Here is a 24993-nt window from a genome sequence, read left to right as displayed (position 1 = left end):
TATTGGGAACTATCGAAGAACAACATGTCAATAACAACAATAATACTATTTTATCGTAAAATATGTTTGTGACAGCTTTAGGCGACGTATTGGTGGAATGCTTTTGTTATTTTGTAATCCGAAAATATTATAATAAAATCCAGGCGTTAATATTAACATGCAAAATACTCTTTTTCTAGAAAATATGTTTTACATTGATGCGTTTTGTTAAATGTCTCTGAGCCCTAGAACTATTTTTGGTATACCGATTAAATAGAGTGGCATCTCTTAATCACAAATCGTACCTTTCATCGGGAAAATTATTTTAAAAAAATATCTGACCTTTTGGTTTGACTAGTTTCGACTTAGACGTGCTAAATTTTGCAAGGTCATACAAAGTAGAAATGTTTTTGGGGCCGTTATTAATTATGTTGTTACTATAATAAATTGTTTGTGTATCAACCATAATACATTTACCACCAGACCGATTTCTCTATGTAACAAGTTTATACATCAGAAAATATGTACAAAAATATCTCTATAAGGTCAAAAATATAAAAACGTTTTTTCTTACCCTTCAAAAAAAACAAGAAAAACACTTAAAATAGTGTTCCTGTATTTGAAAACAAAACATTGCCAAAATGTTTACACAATTTAATTTTGTAACTCATCGGTGTTACACATCGTAGATTTTATCAATACCAACCTTTTTTTGCCAGGTGCTAGACATAGACTTTTATGCAAAAAAATATTCTGGTAATCAAACAAATACTATATTTGTAAAGGAGGTTCACTTAATAATAAACTGGTATTTTTTAAGCTGCGAGTGTTTAAAAAAATTGTATGCTACTGAGGGCTGTCGCGGATTTTTGGAACAATTAATACTGAAAACAAATTGGAATTTTTAAAAGTTTCGGTGGGAATCTATAGATAGTAAATTATACATGTCGTTCTACGGAGATAATTTTAGGTTAATAACTAGAGTAAATACTTTTGTACTTATCTAAAAACTCAAAAACATCTAGTTTATTTCAGCTTTTAGTCATAGTTAATAAAAGAACGAAAAAGAATAAATTATCAAACGAGTATATTCATTACAATAAATCTATAACTTTTCTGTATACAAAATATATGAATAGTGAACTCAAAGAGGTTTTGTGTGTTTAGAAAAAGATGTGACTAAAAAACATAAAATTTAAATTAAACAAACGGTTTATAGATGGCGTAATTGTCCCAAAAAATAATATTATTAATTGAAGATACAAGAATCTTTTATTAAATTTGTAATATTTATTTTACTATAAAATATTGAGACTTTCGAATTATGTTATTTTGAGATAATGCCCGTTTTAATATTACCATATTATTTGTCTTAGGTATTTTACTAATTTATTTAACATCTACGTCTTTATTATTATCATAATTTTCTCTAACGCTTCATTTATACATTTTCTAGATTATCAGTGAAATTATCTCAGAATTATTTTAACGTGGTATATTTTAACATGAAAATCGTTGAACAAGAAAGACATTTAACGTTTTACACTTGAATGTTATGGTGGCGCCGTTTCACAAAATTGATGCAATATCATTACAGACGAATAAATCTGAAATTCGAAATTTTCGACCATAATTGAATCATCTCGATTCAGAGTTATAGTTTCGTGCTTCTAGTTTATCATTTAATTAGTGCATGCTATTCGGCCGACGGGATAGCTAATGTTCAGTGATTTGTGAACTGTAATGCAGGAAACGTGTTTTGCATATAGACAAAGTCTATTGTCGTCTTCTCTTTGTATCCAGAAATAGGATATTCAATTCGCTAATTTAAATTCCAAACTTGAAAGACAAGAGAGACGGATGTTAAGAGAAAGTTTGGCAATTCTCTCATTAGCAGGGAAAATTATAGAGAAATGTGTAAAATCTTTTGAACATATCGGACAAAGCATGACAAATTATTATTTCACAAAGTTTGCCATTGACGGTTAAATCGCTGCTACAGTCATAAGAAGTCTAGGTATTTAATAATAGTATTCACGTGAATTAAAATGAAGACCTTATATTATTTTTGTTCACCTAACCACTGGAACCGTGATCATGACAGCACATTATTATAGAATGACAATCAATCTTAATCGTATAAATACAATTTTAACCATATAATTGTGATTGCAATGTTTTTATTTATATATTATTTTGTAATTCTAACTACTATATTATTATAGTATTATTTAATCTTAATTGCTAAGTATGTTCAGATATCATGTTTTAGCTTTACATTAAATTATTTTTGAAACTAGAAATTTGTAGATGAAAAAATAAAATTTTCCATATTTATTAAATAAAAAAAAAGAGTCATAACAATGTACTTCTGATTTTTTTTAATGGGCTACTATCAATTGAAAGGGTAAGCCTCAGGAAGAACAAAAAATATGGTGTAAAAAAACAGCTTAGTATAATATATATGTTTGTAATTCAGAGTAGTCCAAAAAGTGTTTATTTGGTTCCTATTGTGACAGTTTGTTCCAGCGGTCAAAAAAACATAATCTTATTTTTTTAGATTTTTAAAATTATTTTTAGCATCTGCAAACATCGGTTTTCAGAAAACGTTTTGCTTTTTTTAGGCGTAAGTATTAATTTGAAACATATGTTATTTTATAAAAAAATCATCAGTAAAAAAAGAGGATCGGACTAGTATTTTTTTTTAAATTAATTAATTAATTATTTTGATAAAAAAAAATGTATTATTGGCTCTAATTTAGACGTTATAAAGTACAATTTATGAAAACATTAATATATTAATAGTAAAAAAAATAGTTTTTCGAAAACTGATGTTGGCAGTGACTATAATTATTATAAAAATATAATTTGAAAAATTAAGAAAAAAATATAGGAAAACGTTCATCTAATAAAATTTTACACGACAGGTCGATAAATACTATTTGGCCTATTTTAATACATACATTGCTACAGACGTGTTTATAAAAAAATTGTTTGTGTCTTATTCAAATACCGAGAACTAATTTTCATTCAAAATAAATGCATAGGAAATATGCACAACATGGTGTACAGTAGTTGAGTGTACAAATTATTTTCTTGGCGAAGACCAACAGGACTTGATGGTTTATTATTTCAACGAGGATATGGAATCGGTGGAAACAATTGTGAGTGTACTCAAAGTGTGTTCCAAATATTTCTCGGTGCCGACAATTATCGACGATCCAAAATTAAAACAAAAGATCGCCTACTTGAACAATCTAAAATCCGTGTGGTCCAACAATCAAATCGAAGACTGTGTCTATCCTTCTGAAGTGTATAAACAAATTTGTGGTAAACTATTGAAACGTGATAGTACTATGTAGTATGTATACTTCAAGATAGGGATTTTTAAAATACTACACAAATACAAAGGCCCGATATTGTATTTTAGACAAAAATATATTAGAACTAAAGTGATCGTTTTCAACATTTCTTCATTAGCAAACACATCTGGGCTGGACCATTCTTTCCCGGAAACGGCTGTCCGACAGCTAATAATTGATTTTCTCCATCCAAAATATTTTCACTTAATGACTCGGCCACATTTAACACTGTCGCTCAACATGCAACACCTCATGCTCTCATTTTTCTCAACTTTACAGGAGAGCAGAAAAAATCAGTTACAATTACCATTCCATAGCAATTACAACCGTGTTATCAATTATTCGATTATAGCGTTACCTATTGGCTTTGTCACAATACTGAGCCCATCATTGAATTGCCCGCGAAAATTGAATCAAATGTAATAGTTCTAGTCACTGGTACCAGAACTATTAAGAAATTGATTTGTTGTTCGAAGTCGAAACCAATTCAGGAAGATGTATTTTTAAATAATTGAAGATTTTTTAAAAATAAGTTTGATTTTTATTAACACTTGTAAAACATAAAATGGACAAACTGCCACAGAGTAGTATACTGAGTTTGGTAATTCGTCTGGTTTAGCAATGGATCTTACTCCTATTTATATGGACATGATAATTTGTGTAATGTATTATTGTGGGAATTGTGTAGGTTTTAGCTTATTGATGGGCGGACGCACATCGGATGATTATTTTAATTAGTATTAATTTGCGATAAAATGGTAATAACATATTTTTCCCATATAGTTTAATTAAGCGGAACGGAAACCGAATAGCTTCTGTATATGAAATATATATTTGTAATTTTATCTAATCATTGTGTTAGATAATTATACTGGTGTAGTTTAATACTGACCATTAGTCACGTTTTACAATTATAATAGATGTGCGGTTATTTTATATTTAACAGAGTGACATCATTATAATATGAGTAATAAATATGCTTATGTGTAGTTGTGTGTTTGTGTAAAGGGTGTTGAAGGTTATGTACATAACACAAATAACAGTGTGGCCAACTTGATTTGGCCAAAAAACGAGATGCGAGGTTTTGCATCTTAAGCGACGACATACCTAATATTATTGTGATCGATAATACGTTTTCTATTTTGTTTGCAGTTATGTTTTCGGAAAACGTCTTTCGCTCACTACCTGTGTCGTGTTACTCGGGCGAAGACGAAATCAACAATGAGATGATGTGGGAATTTCATCAGTTAAGTCCGGTGTACAGTGTGTTCAACGCGTTCCTGGACCTCAAAGGATTCGACCCGGAAAAAGCATCTCAGTATATTGACAAAAAATTTATCAACGCGTCCATCCGGCGACTCGACAGTTGTGTGGAAGCCGAAAGGGAATGGATAAAGCATATCCTCTTGAGACTGTTACAAGTGGCTCCTTACTTGAGGGATTTCATATACCACGGGGTCGTCAACACTCTGGCCGAATATGGCTATGTGCAAATCAACGAGTTCAAAGGCGTTAAAGAATTGCTGGAAATATTGAAATCGTACATTACTTGCAAGCTGATTGTGCCGGCTGTGCTGGTTAAGGTAATATTAAAATTACCGATGATGAAATTATTCATCTTGACAAGTTTTGGCGTCTTTCTTTAACACTTCAGTTACACACTTGACAGTTATGAAAACCGGTAGCATTTGTCCATTCAAATTGACAATTTACAGAAATCTGACCAATAATTTGGCGAAAGTAAGTAACCTCGTTAGGTTAGGCTAACCTGAACTATCCTGACAGACATTTTGAATAGTACTTGTATAAGTATTATTGTTTTCATGCAATTTTACTTAAAAAAGCTTACCAAAGTAGAATAATACCAAAGACGGGTTATTTTTTAATTAAATACCGAAAAACGGTCCTTTTCAAGTACCAATATTTTTAAAAGTTTAGTGGAAAAACCTGAAAACAGCCCCTGTTTTTTTAAAATCATAGAATGGATTTAGCCCGGCAAAAACAAAACAGCCCGGGCTATTTGATGCCAACCCTGACTAGAACGCAACGGCCCTATCCAGACCGTGTGAAGTTTTGTAAAAATGTAAATATATTTTTAAAAAAACCTACGTTTAAACACAGGTGTTGCCTCCCCTGATGAAACGAAACGGGTTGGTCCATTATATTTTGACGTTGAACGAGTGCTTTGAGTTGGCAGTTCGCCAGATCGACGCCAACCTGTCCGTGGCTTTTGTCGAGTACACGCTGGCGCATTGGCCGGCCGCCGGCATGCCGTTGTACTTGCCTTGGTGTCGAATGCTGTTCGCCATTTGCCAAAGCTGCGGGGAAGCGCAGTGGACCCAGGTACGGCAAAGGACCGTACAGCATTTGGCCCAGTTGCTGAGGAATGACAATTTTGTCGTTTGCGACGCCACCATTGAATTTTGCGGTCGGTTAGTCGACGAGAACAGATTGGATAGCGTGCAAGCCCAGACCGTCGCCGAAGCCTTGGCCGTCGTTTATACCAACCACTGGAATTACAATTGCGTCGTAGAAGCCGGCCATATGCTCAAGAGACTGGTGGATAATCAATATCTGCTGGACGGCCCAAGTCGGGTGAAAGTCATGCAAGTGCTCATCGAAGAGAGGCCGCACAAAATGGTCCAGCAAATGATCGACGACACTGTCTGATCGATAACTGCGTCGATAATACTCATTCGACCTAGTTCGATTGATTTTTTTTCCAACGATTTTCAAGAAAACTCGATTATAATATTAGTACAATTAGTGCGAAAAAAAAGGAAAAAGAGGAAAGTTGATTAAGCTTAATTTTTCATTTAAAACATTCTAACTTCAAAAATACTACTTTGATATTTCACGATAAAAATTGTTTTGATCAAGTTACAGTCCATTGAAATTAATTCAAATAAAAACTTGATAACTTAAAAATACAAAAACTTACGAAGTATAAAAAAAGTTATTTTTAAGATTCATATTTTAGTATTAAGTATCTTATTTCAAATTGAAAAAAATTGAATTAGATATCAAATTAGAATTTTTTCAATTAAGATTTATAGTTTCTCATGTTTATCGAATGCAAAATAAAATATTATAAAAAAGTACTCAGTTGAGCTAGGGTTCTGATATTTTCGATTTTTATTCTTTAAATAGATTACTATCGATTGAAAGGAAACAAATAAAAAAACAGTAATATAAAATGTACATTTACTAGGTATAACAAACATATAACCATTCAGGTCTGATTTTAGGAATACTAAATTTAAATTCGACTACATATTTTAACATACGTGTATTATTGTACTATTTTTAGGAGTGAATTTAAATTTACCCAGCTTTACCCGTAGCCGACATTAACATGATTTTGGTTTTGGTTAGCTATTATACCCGGCTTTACCCAGTTAGACGTTTAATATATTTTATACTACAATTAAATATTATAATCATACAATACATAAAAAAATTATAAGAATTGGGCATTGAATTATTTCAAAGCCTTGTATATTAGATACTACCCATCTGTGTTAAATTTACTGCAATGTATAAATCATTAATGTGTCTAACGTACAATTCCGCCGTCCCATCAGGGCAAAATTATATCATTATCCAATGTAGCATATATTTTAATATTTTACATATTTTTTTAATATTTCAAATCCCAAATTATACATTTAATGTATTCGGGATGGGAAGATGGATAAAAAAAAAAAAGGTAAATTGGTACAGAAGAAAAATGTCCAGTATGACGCACGTGATAAAACCATTAGACGAAATTGTAATAATCAAATATGTTAATTCGATCTTAAACTATGCTCGAGACGAGGCAGGGTGGTCGTTCTAGGGGTGGTGCTGGCCTATCAGAATTTCCACTGGCGCGCTGTTGGCGGTTCTCTGAGGGTGTTCCAGGCGACTTGCGTGCATTATCTAAATTCAGTATCGTTTACTGTACGATACCTTTCAGTCGCTGCCTGCCAAGGAATTTGCCGTCACTGCCAAGGAATTAGCCGTCACTGCCAAGGAATTAGCCGCCGCTGTCAAGGATCTTTCTATCTCCGGCTCTGCGGTAATATGACTTTTATTAACGCATGCATTATAATAAATGATTCAATTAGAATATCTCGAGAAACGATAATTGATTAATAGACGATCAGATATGTTATACACTTGTAACTGTAACTGCAATACCGCGTAACTAACAGTTTTTTTTTTTCAAAAATGAAGATTCGATACCATTAAATAGATAATATATGTTTTTCTAAAGGTTTAATTACATATCTTGGTTTAGTTTAATGGCTATTTCCTGCTAAAATTACAATTTTTGTGATAAAATCAGTTGATTTTACTAGACTTTTTTTTTTTTTTTTTATAAATATTATTAAAATCTGTAACTCTTCAATGTTTATAAATGCTATGTTTTATGTCTAACGTACATACCTACTCAATATATGAAATAACTATGTAACCATGAATCAACAACTTTTCCGGCTGATATAATGTTTTTATTGCACTATAACACTTTTATTCATGCAATAAAATTCATTTTCGAAAAAATTTCAGTTAACACCTTTATCCGCTGACCCCTTAATTTTTAAACACATTTTACATGGATCACTGAGGATGCTAGACCAATAATTACAGGTATCTTGTCGAAAATTTTGTAAGAGGAAATAATATTTAAAACAATTCAAAGTAATAATTTTAGTGATTTGTATGACTAAAATGGAATTTAGTTGATAGAAAACAAAATAATTTAACTATATACCTTAGTAAAATATTAACTATACATTTCAGAGTTTAAACGGCATAAGTTTTCAATATTTAGGACAAAAAATATGTTTCTTACCATATTGTTTTTTATTAAAACATAGGTGTATGCAATAAGTTGTTTATTTAATACCATTTGTTACTAATTTATTAGTATGTGCTTCGAAGACTTGGACTTATGGTTGGTGGATTCCACCAATGTCAATAGATAAAGTTGTGAACATATTAGTTTTAAGACCGATAAACATCCTATAATATAATTAGCTAATTTACTAGTAAAAACTAGTAATTAGTAGTATTACTCAACGATTAGAGATAAACTTTTAAGTACTAAGGTACTTTATTTCAAAAAGCTAGTTTTATACTTATTAAGGGACATGATGTGGTATAGTAGTTACTTCGGGACTATGGTGACAGCTTGCTTATTAGTACAATAAGTATCTTAAGATTTAACTGTAAAAGTTTAGGGGTTCACGCTACACGTATTATCGTTACTACTCCCCCGTTATTAAATTCATTGGTCACCGATCTACCCCTTACAAATGGAGTTCTCGAGGTGCAAACTATTTGTGGTGTGTGTTCAAGCCGCAAAACATTTCTGCCGTATACCTATTATAACCGAATATTCCCTAATAACAATAATAATGTTATTTTAATATAACTATTGAATATTTAATATTCTTTTATTTGATAAATAAAACCTCAATTCCTTTTTAACCAAAATATAATTATAACAACGCCCTATTTTATTTACGATAAACCAATGTATTGCTTCGTTAATTTGGAATTTAAAAATTGTTAATTTCATAACTTATGAATTATGATTTGTTTTCAAACAAATTTCGACAATTGCACCCAAAAATATGTGAAATTATATAACAAAGAATATGTTTTACATTTTTGAAATCTGGTTTTTCGTATACTCTTACATCTGTCGAGCAAAATAATAATGATAGATATATGAATAACGAGAGAGTGATGTGTTAATAAAGAAAAAGAAAATTAAGGAAGGGAGAGAAGTTAATAAAAATATAAAATGAAAGACGGAGAGAGGTAGGGTAATATAAAAGTGGAATAAAAGCAAAAAAAAGAAAGAGTAAATGAAACGTATAAAATATAGAAAGAGAAGAGGATAAAGGGAGGTGGAAGAAGAGTGAGAGGCAGAGTAAATAAATGTAATACATGAAAAAGAGGGAGGACACAATGTCGCACATCTTTTATTCATAATGCTGCGATTTTAAAGTCCTAAAACTAAGTGTTTATTAATAGATGCGTACAGAAGAATAGATATAATAATAAGCTTAGACATTTAAAATTAAAGGTACCCGAATGATAAAACAAAAACATTGATGGTATGAGCTGAAAATACGAAAGAGGAATGAAAACAATATGTTAATGGATTATTGAATGAAGGATTTTTGAAAAAATAAACTCATGAGAAACCAGAGTGGAATTAAATGGTTGAAACTTAATTTTCCAACCATTAAGACCCTGCGCGTGACTTGTTTTTTGTGTAAAACAGTAAAAACTCTAACATTTCGCAGAGTAGAGTAATCGGATTACAATTATTTGTATTTTGTTGTTGTTGAAAAGAGAAACTCCTTCTTACGGGGGGACTTAGCTTTTCTAAACGCGCTATAATAAGAGTTTGAGGTGACTAGTTATTGCAAAATTTGTATTTACTTTGTTTCTCAATAAGTAGTAACTTAATCAAAAATCGAAGTCGAATGCAAATCTTTTCAATAAAAAATTATTCTCATCAGACTACTCTGGAAGGTGTAAGATCTTTCCTGGAAAGCACGTCCCTAAAACCGAAATAGGTATAATTCAAGTAAACAATTTCGCGAGCAGGACCTTATAGGATATGTTATTGAAAAAGTTATAAATGAAATTAAGTAGATAAAAGTACTAGAACCGAATAGGTATAGTACGCAGCCCTGGAGAAAGCATTACAAAGTAACAATATAATTCAGTGGTTTGCAAAGGTGTTCAACAAAGTAATGTATGAGGGAAAAACTACATACGCACATTTTTGAGAACAAAGAGATGTATTAAGATTCGTCATTTATATGATTTATTAAATATATATATATATTCAACAAATAAGCCGCGTTGAGTTAATAATTAAGTAATAATAGAAGTGTGATAGGACCTCTGGAGTGGCTGCGATTCATCTCTTGAGAGTAAATTGTCGGGGCACATAATACGGGCTTCTTGCAGTGCATGTATATAAGTGATAACATTCCGACGTCCCATCGAGTCTAGAAACTCCGAATTGTTCGCTTTTTGGCCGTTCTCTTAGATTAGAACCCGAAAACTGTAATATTCCCTTAGTCCATCAGCCGTTACCTAATGTATATTACAGTTGATGCACAGCGCGTTCTCTTTCTATAGCGCCCACAATAGTAGATTGTTATCATACCGAGAGCGCAATGGATTTCTGTCAGAACGGCGCTTTCGGGTTATAATAAATACACGACCCGATTGTTGCCCTTGGGAGAATAAAGAATTATACACAGCGCGGTATACCTACCCATATAGTGCCCTTTTAAATTAAATTTGTCCATCCGTTCGTACATATACTTCCCAGTAACTACTCGAAAAAGACATTATTTTTAATCTCGTCCGTTTACCTACAACCTTTTCATATATATTTTTATCAAATCATAACATACCTGATATATGTATGTATATATATATATTAGCAAGTGTATGTGAAAGAAGACAGAGAAGGGAGAGGTTATTCTAGTATCTTGTACATCCATTTTTATTGAATGGCAAAACAGTTAAGATTATCGAACGTTTTCTTATAAAGGAGTCTGGCCGTATATATAATACTGCATTATACTGACCGTTATAGTTTTCTTTATTTGGAAAATGGCTTCGGTCATCGTTAAACATCCTTGTGGATCCTTAAAACAACCGTAAAAATGAAATGTTCACCTTTGCACAGGTAAAATATATTCGTTTATATTATGCTACTAAAATATATCCACGAGCTAAAATGTCTTTTGACAGGATGCAATAAAAAAATCGATTTACCACTAAAATCATTAAAAAAGTATATTAAAGTAAATGTTAGGACGCGAAATGTACACAGAACTGCTCGAACTTGAGGACAGATAGCGACTTATCTGATACTTGCTACAAAATCCTACTCTTTTAGGCAGTTAGTTTTTTTTAAAAGGTGATTCTGAGATAATAATTTAGTCCTTCGCTCGCTGAGAAAAGTAATTGGACTAACTTGGAAATGAAAGAAATGACATTTGGGATAGAGGAACCGTATCATTATAATAATAGTTTACAGTACGCACTTTTTTAGTCAAGAGTAAGTACTAAACACAGCGATATAGATAAGACAATAATCAATATAATATTCTATATAAGAGATTATCAGAGAGGCCTTTCTTTGGTGTACGAGTTCGTTTCTCTCGTGCGATGGTATAACAACGTTAAACATTTCGTTTTAGAAAAGCTTTATACTGAAAACGATTAAGTTTAAAGTTATAACCGCGTTATCATGTTCGGATGAATATTTTTTTTCATCATCGCCGTGGTCGTCGAACGTCAACCGTTGAATAATACACAATACTTTACTATAATAACACTATTTCCACCACAAACCAACAAATGAAACAATGAGCTAAGAAGATCTGGCAACGATTAATAAATACCCTTTTCCCCCCAAACGTTGCTGTCCGGACTTAAGATTATTTCACAAATATAACTAGAACGGAACCCGAGAAAAGGCTATTAAGTTCAGACGACTTCATTCTCTTAGTACTTCCAGTTTCATGTTGTTCTAATGGACCTACTTGTTTACTTTGGACGTGATGAGATTTTGGTATAACAATAAAGGGGAAAACGTTTTTTTCCTACCTTTTTCTAACCACTCGGTTTTGTCATATTTTGCGCTATATGTGGAGATTAGTGTTAAAAATTTTGTCATTTCACAAACTGATAAATTAGGATTTTTTAAAATTGATTTTAATAATAACGCCAAAGTAGTGTTGATACACTGCCGCCTTATCTTACTCCGCCACGCGCCTACACCTAAAAACGAATTAATATAATAATTATTACAAATGTTAATGTTATAACCAAAAATTTATGGCCTAAACTTGAATTCCGAATCATAGAACAAAATAAAATGGTTTCAACTCATTACATGGGTTTGAAATACTATATTTAGTGGTGACTTAATCCCATAAGTGCTAAGATGTGCTGAACAAGGGCGTAGAACGAACTTTGAAACGTTAATTAATATCAACCCAAAGCCTCAAAAAACAATTTTTTTTCCATTTCAAAAACTATAAATTTTTAATATACCTGTACAATTTATCAGCAATAACATCTAATTGTAGATCAGATCTGTCTAATTTTCATCAAAGAACACGTAGAAAACGTCACTGAATACGTCCAATTTGTTCAATTAAACCTTTCTGATAACGCCAAATGAAGTAGTAATATCCAATCATGTCAAATTTGGTACTATCGCCGCCTTCAACGTTTTTTACTATCCATTTCACGTTCCGGTCCAGGAAAGGACGTCACCGTACAATGGTATTATATTAAGCTATGGCAGACTAAAATTATGGTCTGAGCTAGGCGGGAGGTTTAGGCAAACAAGAGTTTATCATCGACGCACTCTACAAACATCAGAGGTATATTTTTTTTGACATTTGGCGTTATTAAGTTTATAAAATAATAGACGTCCTTTGAATTAGTTTTGGTTGATTAAACTTTTGGTACGTGTTAAACTGCGGCCGTGTCGTGGAAATATATCCGTCGTCCATCGTGGCGTAGAATAAAAAACTCTCTTGTGGTTTTGATATTGGCGAAGGAAAATGTTTCGGTTTTAATGACGATATAAGTCCGGGTAGAAAAAAGATAGCCTGTAGCCTCATAAACGTTTTATCGGACATTCGTTTAAAATAACAATATCGTAATAATAACAATAAAAAGTTATGTATTTGTACAACGAATTTATATATTATTCATGAAACGAAGACGGCCGTTGTCAGTTGTGTACACTATTCAAATTAATGTTGTCCAATGATAAAAATCGTCGTTTTCATGCACTGCAGACCATATGTAGTTAACTGACCAACGAATAATAGTTGTTGTTGAATAATAGTAGAACACGTTTATAAGTACATAATAAAACTGCAACGGATGGACTATTTAAACTGTACGGAAAACGGATCCGAATTCTCATAGGAATACAACAAATGATCACTATCGCTTTTAATGATCACTTTTTTTTTTAATGCGTTTGAATGATTAAACTATCGTTACGGCTGATGGATTGTTTTCTAAAAAAATGTTATCTTAATTAAAATGTATACTCCATTTCGTTGCGCACTAAACTAATAGAGGACATTTCGAAATTATACTTACTGGAAGGACTGATTAAGTCTTCACCAAACTATTAGTAACCTAACTGATCATTCTAAGAATATCGACCATCCCTTCTATACCAGTTGTAGTATCGAAAAGCAGTGATTCGTGTAAGATTACAGCGTATTAACAATCAACAGTTTACCTATCTTGCTTTAACGATGAATGTGGAACAGTATTTATTTCATTCGAGTATTTATTGTAAGATTGGCCAGACACAGTTTGTTTACCGAAAGGAGAAGGTTGACAATTGGATCATCATTAATCCTTAAAAACAACAAGTCGACAAGACAGCCAATCTCCAAAGAAAAATCACTCTGAAAAAAAGATTTCCTTCTTGGCTCTCGACCGTTGTTTGAAAAAGTCGATTTAAAAAAAAAAATAGCAAATTCCATTTGTATATAGCTTCAACGTTTACTCTACAAAATGACGGGGAGAAGTGTGGCGCTGACACGTTCTGTGTATATAAATATTATATTATATTATCCATAAAAAAGATAAAGCAGGGACACATAAAAAAAAAAAAAAAAACAATAATAACTATATTTTAAATGCCAATGACATCAGTTCAACGCGTTTCGATTTTCCGGTTTATGAAAAAAGTAAAACAAATGTCAGACAAACGTTAGCTTTCTTTTTTTTAAATATATACATATATATATATAAAACTGCCAAATACAAATGTCAACGAAAAATTATTAGTTGAAATCGAAAAGAGTAAAGTTAAATGGTATTACTAAGGAAATATTATTTAAATAAGTTGATATTTTTAAACTAATTTACACAAGAATAACTTAAAAACTAATAATGACTTCATACCTATCTTCGTCAACAATTATAAACTGGTAATCTTTTTTTATTATTATTAAGCAAAATGAAAGCGATAGAATCTTGATTTAAACTACAGTACAAGACAAATGAATCAGATTCCTGGTACTCGTGCTAAGCATAATATTATACAACTGTATGATTTATATACATTATACATACACAGAGATTATTGTTGTTAATTAACAGATTTTCATATATTTATTTTATATAGATGAAGTTCTCAATATATACCTTTACTCGATATTGCTGGATATTATACATTGACATAAATACCAATACTTATAACAGTAACACTATATAAGCACAATATATTATGCGCTTGTAGTTCAACGTTTGATTTGTTCAAGACCGGTTTCTGATGCAAAATGTTGGATATTATGCATTATGAGTAGATAGTAGCTAATACAAATATTATAACGTTGAGTTGTTCGGGCAGGGATAAATGTATTATATTGTAATTATACACAATTTAGTTGTTTAAATTCTAGTTATACTCGCATTATCTTTTAGGCCGTGCCTTCAATATTATATTAAATATTAATATATTCTGTCTAGTCCCGTCGGTTTCCGTTCGGTTCGTTGGTCGGACCACGAAAGGATAATGAGTTTACCTAAAATAATATCAAATAATTATACTGTTGCATTTTAATCAAACGATTGGTAGTGCTGTCTTGGCAGTGGTTCAGTCGGAGTCGACACCGCAGGGATCAATTACCAAATATTATGCTACTATAATTATTAGTTAGCCGTCCGCATAAATTGTCACTGATTATACAGACCTCGGGCAATCATGTCAACGCCCATAAATTATTATCGTCGAGTCTCAAAACCCAAATAATATATGACCTTCCGATTTCGGTCATCGGATGTTCAGTTAAAAAATAATGATAATTTATGAAAGCATGTATTGTGTACATTCACTATAAGGGTGTGACAATATATTATACATCGAATAGTAATAATAATAGTAATAATTGTATTCAAATTTATATCATATTCACCGTGCAACTGTACTTTTTAAAGCTTTTATTCATCTAGTTAAGCACTTAGTTTTAATAAAAAAAAAACCCACCAAAAATTGTCTTCTTTTTCTCCTTTGGCTTTGTCCCAACCATGATTTAAATATACCAAGTTATTGCATACCCCTGTTCATAGAAATTTCGAAGATAAAAATAAAACGATAGCATAAGGGTTAACCAATCAAAATAGTTTATTTTATAAAGATATTGTGTATATATTTATTAAAAAAGCAATAATGTACCCTTACGCTGCTATTTTATGAACTAATAATATAATAAAGTGGGGATATGCATAAACCTTGCCATAATCCCAACGTTTGGGATCGGCCACCCTTGTTCTAAACTTCCACTTAACGCCATCTCCCACATGATCATTCCCAATCGGATCCAATCACCTCTTTTTCAGTCTTCCTCTTTCTTCCTACGTATAATTTTATTACCTTCAATTCTTACTGCTTTCGAAAAAAAAAACAATTTCAAATTAAATTATAAATTTAATGAAAGCGGTTAATGAAATTGGACTGTCGTTCAAAAGCGAAGACTTCCGGGATACCGAGATATATGTGTGGGTGGACAAAATAATTAAGAAGTATATCCTTAGTCCTAATAGCACTTCTCTTCCGGTTTAGTCGTTTCCACGTTGCCCGTTTCCGACCTTGCTCGCTGTGATTGTCGCCACAAGGCCTATTTTCTGATTTATGTCGACTACCGAAAACACAGTTTAGTCATCTCCGTTTGGTCTATCCCTCACTGTCCTTTATAACTACACGCATTTATGCATAATCTTGTTATATTATTTATACACAAATGCACATTTTCCGCGCTCTTAAGGTTCAACTACCATATTATAATATGGAAAATAAAAATCAACTGTTTATTTAACGATATTATTTCTGTTCTTTCTTTTTTCCTAATATCGCGGACATTCGACTGGAAGTGTTTCTGTATAGGCCACTTTATCTTTAAAGCTTCCTCGTTTTGCAATATCTTTGAATCTTGTGGTCCGGTTTACTCCATTTTTTACACCATAATAAAGATAACATTTTCATGGAAAATAACTTTTTTTGATAAAAATGAATTTCTCTGGTTGTTATTATAAGCCAAGATCAATACAATGTTGTTTTTTAATTAAAAAAACATGTGTATACATAAATATTTAAGTTAAAATTGAGGTTTCTAATTAGGATTTTTTTTTTTTTGTAAAGAGTCTTTTAACCAGTCGAATCTGCTGTCCTAATATAATTTGATGTCGTGGCTACTTGTATACAAATCGACCACAATCAATATCGACAATATAACAAATGATTAAACATTACTTAAGAGCATAATTAACCTAATTTTAAAACCTAGATTTTACACCACCCGTTTCAAAACAAAACTTCTCAATATATTAAATGCATAGTACATATCAAGTATGTATAAAATGTATAAAATACATAATAATGATAAATATTATTCAAACATTTTTAAATAAGAGACGTTGGTCTTCAAAAGAATTTATTGTAGAACATAAAAAAATTTGCCATCAGCAGCCCTTCTATGCCATCTATACCTTCTTGGCCATATGTTGTGTTAGCTCTGGCTACCCGTTGTGTTTTCATTAAATACATTATATTTAAAATGCTTTAACACATTAATATTTTTTCAATTATTTTATAAGCTAAACAAATAAAGTTAAATTATGTAATTAAATAAAATATCTAGGAGTATGGCTCAAGTTAAGATACCTACATATATTTATTTACAGTTTACTAATCGTATAAACGTTACTACTAAATAGTAAAAATTTGTAAGTGTACATAACTATGCATTAAAACGATTATAACATAGTCATTTTTCATGAATTTGGGAATAAGCCACATCAAGTAGATCCGTTTAAGGTGCAACAAATGTATCAATCATTAGTTTAATATTGAATATTTTTTTTTTAATCTAATTAATTTATATTAAAAAAAAAACAATTTTTTAAGGTCGGTAAACTTCTGTTCATTTTTTATTTGCCGTTTAAAATCCTATTTCTACTTCCGTTTGTAAACTACACCATTACTTATGGCCCGCGTTTCATTACTTTCCTCGTCTCGGTGATGTTTTTTTTGCTCGAGTGGAAAAATGAAATAAAAAACAGCAGTTGAACATAATGAAGACAGAAATATTAAATAAAAACAAACGGTTACATAATGTTATCTTAGCTTCGATGCGAATTTTCCCAAGAAAATATCAAATTATTTTTAAAAAACATCTCGAAGATGGGTTTTATTTCACTGAATTCAATATGGAATAATGTCTGCGATGATTCAATTCGGCAAACTTTTTTTATTTTGCTTCCACCTAGCCATTGAACTTATCATACCCCGTGACCTCAGTATTAGTCTCTACAAGGTAATCCATCTAACGTGAGATAATACATTTCTTAGAAAATAATTATAATTTTGTAGTTTTTATTTTTGTAAATATTTCATCTATGTTTTAATAATATTTTGTAAGATCACATAATTTTTAAAAAATTCAAGAGCGTTACCAATATTTGAAACTCAATGATAACGTATTTACTAATCAACTGTGTATAAAAGAAATAATTTCATGAATATTTTGACTGACCAAAAACAACTTTTGAATAATTATCTTTAAAGTTATTAAAGTTTAAAATTTAGCACGAGTATTATTCAACCGCACTCCTCCCGTTCTAAATTGTTCAAAACTAGTCAACGATCAGTTAACATTTTCAGCAAATTATTCAAATTATTTAATAGGTAATTTAAAATAGGTATACGTTACCATTAAAGTTGATACTACTATACTACTAAAAAGATAAATATTTGGTGGTTTTGTAATAATGTAAAATAATAACTTTTGTAGTAGGCAAAAATGTTTTCAAAACTAAAATTGCAAAATTATAATTATTTCCCGAGAAAATGAGTGTCTTATGTTAAATGGATCACCCTATATATTATGAGCATTTCCTAAAGCCGACTGTGTCTAAGCCAACGTATCTACCCCGTCACCGCCAATGGGATTTTTATTTTATTTTCGTCATCATTATGGTTGCGTCATATTTAGTTTCAAGTAATCTCTTTAGATATATTATATATAAAATCCGTAGAGTACATGGGAGTGTTCTACTTACATTGTATTTCTCCAGCGAAACCACGGATTACCCATGACAAATTATAATTTATTTCTTTCTATTACAAGTGGAATATCGAACGACATTACTGCTTTTTATGTAAGTAATACCAATTTGTTTTGCGTATAAAACGTAACGACCACATCGTTTGCCTTAGCCCACAGACGCGGTGCACATCCATAATAGTATTATCCTTGTACTTATAATATTTGCTTACGGTTGTCGCTATATTATCTACAACAAACGCTTCTATTCATTCGTTGTATATGTCTCGGTAAACTTTCATTCCGTCTTTGTGCCACTCGGATCAATCTTACCTACCTATGATATTATAATATTATATATACTACAAATTAATTATGTCTCCTTTCTTGGACACGCCTTAACTACATTAGGGTTTGTGTCTCGTCGTCATATTTTATTCGACTACAGCTTAGATACTCACGTCGTTAAAACACCATCCGGTTGACTTAATGTTACATTATACTATATCTTAACATCTTATTTCCGCTATTATCATGTTTTTCTCATCTATCTTGTGCAACGCTCAACATTCGCTTCTATACTTCGTCATTGGTCTCGCTGCATTTTTGTAAACTCTTCTTTTTACCTAAATGGAGACTTTTTTTCACAAGGCACTCTCGCTAACCGTTTCCACCAAGATTATTCCATAAACCCTCTTTTCAGCTTGCTCTTTCATAGTATATGTATTACTTGATCTCCGTGATAGTTTTATTAGACACGTCGCTTTGTTATTCTAGATTAACCTTACTTGATTTGCATTGAGTGCACATTTTCTAAACGGATTTTAAATAAAAAAATATATGCTAATAGCAAGTGTAAAGTGCGGTGAACAATGCACGATACAGTATGTGTACATAATTTACTTATGGCATTACTATTGGGCCAGTCAACGAAACGAAGAGGAATAGGAAAACCGGAGAAGTCGTCAGAGGAAATTTAATAATCTCACGGATGAATTGGTTTTATCTGTGAAAGGTTGTTCGGACGGAAAATTGTATTTTATTGACAGGAAACATATGACTAGTATTCAGTTGCATTTTCCGTTCACGCATGTCTGTAGTTCGACGATAATAAAGCCGATGGATTATTTTAATTTTAAGAGTTCTCAGTCGACCTGTGAAGTGTTCTATTGTAGTATTATAGCACAAGGCGACCTGTTTGAATGATTACTGTTTTAAATATTGTATGGCATATCCGTATCGCGAAAATCAGTATAATGGTATGATCAGAATACGGTATAGTTCACCGAGGATGATATATTTTATTGTTGTAGAATGAACAAAGAGAAAGATATTATTATATTGACGTCATAACCTTTCCACTCGTTTAACTTGTCCGCTGGCTTACATTTTCCGTTTGTATCAAAAAGTCATTATAAAACAGTCAACCGCAGCGACAATGGGAATATATTATATTAATTTATTGCGATTAATAAACCGCAATAGCGCACCGCCCCAAGCGAATCCAAACATATTGAGAGCAAATATTATATCCGGATTTATTTGAATCAATGTCGTTCGAAATGAATAATTTAAAAAAACAAAATAACTTATAAGAAATTACCTGAATATTTGAAGTGCATAGCACTGCCATAAAGTTTAATTCGCAAGAAGTGTTGAAACAATTAAAGCTAAATTAATTTTAAAAAAATAATTATGTTTTTTATTTTAACAGTTTTGTATTTATGTTTTAGATCCATTTTTAAACTCTCAGCTTTAAAAGAGAAACCAATTCATTTACTTCTTCATTCAACGTAGATCACGTGAGTATATGTTTTTAGCTTATCATTTTATTGTTATACAAATAACAGAAAACATATTTTAAACAATTAATGATTTTGCTTTTTAAGTAGAGAGTATAGTCGTATGCAATTGTTGAAGAAAAACTCTCTTTAACTCTCGTTTATTACACCAAAAAAAAAATTAACGCATTAAATGGTTAAAGCTAAAATCCATTTCAGTCGAATTACAATTGTTTTTAATTTAATATTTCTTAGTCTAGGAGAGTTGAAATGCTAAATATACAAGTTTTGAATCACAATGATAATACGCTCACCTCATTGTACATTTATTTTGGCGAATGAAACTAAATTTTACTCTTATTTTTATTGATATGTGAATTTCCATAATGGAGTATAGTTATAATTTAATTCTGTTGGCCGAATGGCAAACAACTATCGGCTCGCTAGAAATAGTGCCATAAAATATAAAGTTTTCGACACTTAAATTTTGCAAATAATTGCAAACGTCATAAACATTTCTCTCGGCTGTCTACAAAGTGTTATTACTTCTTGAAACATGATTAATTATAAACAACGAATGCCTCCAGACAAGTTATATTAAAACAAAGTTTTAGTGACACATTATGCATTAATACTTATTTGAATTCCGTTTCGTCTGGGTTAAACTTTTAGAGCTTGTTGTTAAATTAGGTCTTGCTGTTCATCAAAATTGTGAATATTTTAACACCTTTTTATTTGAATAATAATTTGGAAAAAAAAATGTTTTCACTTTTTATTTAAAAATTTATTTATATACTTTATTTATACACTATTTTTAATTCGTTAATTTTATTCTAATAATGGCTTTTTTAAGTAAAGTAAATTCAACGAAAAATGAAAATAAGTTTGCAAGCATAGTGTTGTGGTTAGAATAAAAATATTCGTAAGGGAATTTTTTGGATAATTCAACAAAAACAGAGAGACCAAGTTGATGATTCGTAAGAGGTAAAATGGAAAACTAACACAATCCATTTAGCTGTTGTACACTGAAGTTAGCGCTCAAGGTACATACGCCTATTTATTTTAATGCTCTAAGTAATGAAATATATTACATCGGTCGGCGTGGCGTTTGTGGCAGTAATTAATTCATTCTGTTCGTTTTTTAGTGCCTCACCGACCCTCGATTAACAAAAAGTGTAATACACCATGTACAAAATTAAAATATATAACTAATACCTTTTTCTTCTTCTTCCTAAAATACCAAAACTATTGAGGTACGCAGAGTATGTGTGTAAGACATAGAGAAAGGATTTTGATACTAACAATCGATAAAAAAGTAATACAAATTAAAAATAATCGGATATCAACAGAGACGGTGCATAACAGATCAGAAGCAACAGAGAGAACAGAGAAGGAGTAGGATAAAGGTTTAGTATGTGTGTATTAGTATGTAGTATGTATTAGTATGGTATGCTATAGTAAATAATTCATAAGTAATAGATAGATGTAGAAAAGAAAGACAGACAATAGGTAAAGCTGTAAAAGATCTAGAATATTATATGTAGAACTGTCAGACGACATAAGACCGTCGATAAAATTCACATGAATTTACTTTTTTTTTCTAAACAATTTCCAATAGTATTATTTAATATACAGTACTTTATATTTTACTTTATATTACTCTATATTTTACTTTTAGATACCATAAAAAAAATAATGCCAAAAATGTTAAGGTTTTTGTTATAAGAATGAATGTATATCTAAGACCAGAGAAGAAAATAGTAGTTTACATTACAATAATAATAAAATAAAATATGGACAAAGATCTCGTCAGACGCGACGTCCTTATGAAAACTCTTAAGTCGCTAAATAACCCTTTAAATTATTTTACTAAGTAGCCGGCTGAAATATTATTTATAATGAATCCACAAAGTTTCTCATTTCACAGTTCTAAAGATATTAAAACTTATAATCGCTCTGTAAAACCAATTTCTGGGATTTATTTTCAAAAGTAGTTTAGATTTTTACGGTTAAATAAACTAAAAATTACCGAAACGAATAATTTAACAACTAAGAGAACGGGTACATTCATCGATGCAATATTTCTCCATGGTAAAATTTATAGCCAGCAAAAGTTTGAATTACTTTATTACTTATATAGCTGAAAACGAAAAGTTTTATAATACACAAGAAAATCCAATGGAGTCCTCAAATACACATCAATAAAACTGTCGATATTATTTTTACACGTATATCCTTCCCTCTTTATTCGGTAAAATGTCTGTTTTGACTGGAATATAGTAAATATAAATTATTGATACCGTTGTAAAAAAATGAGACGTTAAACTACTCCTGTGGGTCGTGGTATTTTACATATAAGTAACAGGCGTTTTATTGCCTATGTTAAATCAACAGCTTAACAACAATGGTGAATTCTATGTAATTCCATTTTGACTGGTCTGTTTACTCTGGCATTTATAAGGGGAGATCGACATTTTCAGCTTTCACTGTGTGACAAGCACAGTATTTATACAATCCGCCTAACGTCACTCCGTTTCAACATAACGGCCAAAGCGCAAAGACCGGGAAACAATCTTATAATATCGGTAGGAAACTCCATAAAAATCCCACTTTACGCTATACCTACTTACAATGTTATCGTTTATCAAGTCATTCGGGTAGAAATACATTTTTTACACTTGATTGTTTTTTTTAAGAATAAAGCTTTACTTTTTTTTAGGTAAAAAATAATGATAGACATTTTTCTATTATACATTTTAATTTAATCGATAGGAAGGCATTTTGACCAGAGACAAAATGAGGAACAGAAGATAATGACTGTCTGACTTCTGAATGACCATCTTATTCTCTTAGATAATAGTTTAAAAGCAATATTTAAAATCAAGTTAGGCACAAGCGTTGCACAAACTAGTTAATATCTTCCTTTACAAATATTTATTGTTTTTAACCAGTATTTATAGTCGGCCGGTATAAGTCCACCGCTAAACGCGCTTTCCGTACTAGGAGGCAAATAAATTTTCCAAGATAATGTGACAAACGATGGTGGCTCTAAGGAGATTAAACACAGTGGAAAAACTTTCTCTTGCAAGTGTCAAGTCCTCACCACGTCGTTTGCTCATAATCTGGTATACTTTTAATCTCGTACACGATTAAGGTATACCTGAACCCTTTGCAAATAACAGGGCACGACAAATAACCCTGTCACCACATGACGTGACGATTTAAATGGAAATTTCACAAGAGCACGTTACAAAAAAAAATGTATACAGCAAGTTTAAATTAAAGCAAAAATACTGTAATTGCAAAACAACTTTGTGTTTTTATCAGTGCCTTTTTTTAATTACTTTTTTTTTACAAACGACTATTCTCTTATTCGGGGGATTTTTTAATTTAAGTGATTATCGCGTTTGCATTTTTAATTCGTTAGCCCTTTATTTGCGCATACCGTGCTAATTGTTAGCTTAAGAATGATTTTACATGTTCATAAAATGTCAGTTTGATGTTTCAACTCGTTAGTAAAATATTTTACCTACAGTACCTAGGACACAATTGGAAGAGGGAATTGAGTTATACTTTATTTTTAATACTTTTTACGTTTTCCCAGACCATACGTTGGAATGTAACCGGAAATACCCTAAAATATCCGATATTAATAAATCTTTTGGATTTTATACATAGGTAGTAAGTATTAAATTCCTCAGCCTGTCGTTAGCGCTAAAGATGACAACATTGTTGCCGGAATACGGCGTATTCGCGGAGAGTATATAATTTTTAATGGTTAAAGGATTTAAATATTATTTCAGTATTACAACAATATGTCCTTTTTTATTTGCATGCTTGTAAAATTATTCAAATTGTTACGTTTTATAATTTGTTGAAGTAAAATGTCTTTAAAATTATATTTAAAATACACTAAAATACAAAGTATAGAAAAATGTTCGTACAATCAATTTTTATTTAAAGAGAAGCTAAAATTTACATTCATAATATAGCACATAGATTAATTCGATTTGCCAAAATAAAAAAATGTAATAAGGTCTAACAAAAGGAAATTATGTACATTTTAATGACGACGAAATCCGAAACGATAATTGCAGAAGTTATCAACGGGAAACATTTATGTAAATTAATCATGAAGATGGCAAAAAAGTTTCCGTTTCTGATAAAATATGAACTTTTTACTTCTTTTAATTTATGTAAATTATAAATCAGATCATTTTATTCTCCAGCAGTAGTTTCCAATATATTGTATAATTGAATTAAGCGTCGACGCTCATTGTGTGACGTATAGACAAGGGACGGAAGTTCATTACATTGCCGAGTTCATTACTGTTGCTTACTAAAATAATTTTGTACGGTGCTAAGAACATTTGATGGAGCCACTTAGTCGACGGATGATTAAATTAAGTAATTACAGTGCTAGCGGCATTGACACAAGAATCAACGGGATTTGTGTACATTCGGTTTCCCTTTGAACGACTTCCGGAATACTAAAACCGTATTTAATTAACGAGTAACGAAAGCAGCCTTTGACGTTCTCTGAAAACGTTTTAGCAGTGAACGTACAGGAAAGTAATCGAGCAAATGTATCTTTGAATACAGCTGTTTCAGTGCAAAACGTTGAATACAAAATCATCAAATATATTTGTGCATTACTCAAGCGTGTTCCTACTATTTATAGACTATTACATATGAATTATTTAGAAGAAAAAAATCTCATACCCTAAAGCTAAGATAATTTTTCAATTTAGT

At 31.1% G+C, this 24993-nt stretch overlaps 2 protein-coding genes across 3 annotated transcripts in view; both read left to right on the top strand.

Annotated features, from left to right (window-relative positions):
- The first annotated feature begins 3098 nt into the window (after nt 1-3098).
- Nucleotides 3099-6011, top strand: LOC126837027 (serine/threonine-protein phosphatase 2A 56 kDa regulatory subunit beta isoform-like). Its single transcript, XM_050570748.1, has 3 exons — nt 3099-3309; nt 4494-4924; nt 5463-6011. The coding sequence occupies exons 1-3, from the start codon at nt 3099-3101 to the stop codon at nt 6009-6011; spliced, it is 1191 nt and encodes a 396-aa protein (XP_050426705.1).
- Nucleotides 6012-7243: 1232 nt separating this feature from the next.
- Nucleotides 7244-24993, top strand: part of LOC126836352 (probable G-protein coupled receptor 158) — a 62128-nt gene continuing 44378 nt past the window's right edge. Inside the window, exons 1-2 of one of the 2 annotated variants that reach the window (XM_050569622.1) lie at nt 7244-7401; nt 20194-20262. The gene's annotated coding sequence lies outside the window, so the exon portion shown is untranslated. The remainder of the gene's footprint in view (nt 7402-20193; nt 20263-24993) is intronic. The other variant, XM_050569621.1, reaches the window with a different exon arrangement.

The sequence above is a fragment of the Adelges cooleyi genome, unplaced genomic scaffold (assembly GCF_023614345.1).
Source record: "Adelges cooleyi isolate 19-005CV unplaced genomic scaffold, UGA_ACOO_1.1 ACOO_flye_CR_arks_rails_tigmint_CR_PRNA_247, whole genome shotgun sequence".
NCBI classification, from domain to species: domain Eukaryota; kingdom Metazoa; phylum Arthropoda; class Insecta; order Hemiptera; family Adelgidae; genus Adelges; species Adelges cooleyi.
The sequence above is the reverse complement of the archived record's forward strand: the minus strand, read 5'-3'. Positions and strand labels throughout refer to the sequence as shown.

Excerpts from the sequence above, each read along its gene's own strand:
- LOC126837027 (XM_050570748.1), top strand. The coding sequence starts at position 3,099 with ATGGTTTATTATTTCAACGAGGATATGGAATCGGTGGAAACAATTGTG. Across the intron at positions 3,310-4,493 it reads AGTGTATAAACAAATTTGTG|TTATGTTTTCGGAAAACGTC; the intron begins GTAAACTATTGA and ends TTTTGTTTGCAG. Across the intron at positions 4,925-5,462 it reads TGCCGGCTGTGCTGGTTAAG|GTGTTGCCTCCCCTGATGAA; the intron begins GTAATATTAAAA and ends GTTTAAACACAG.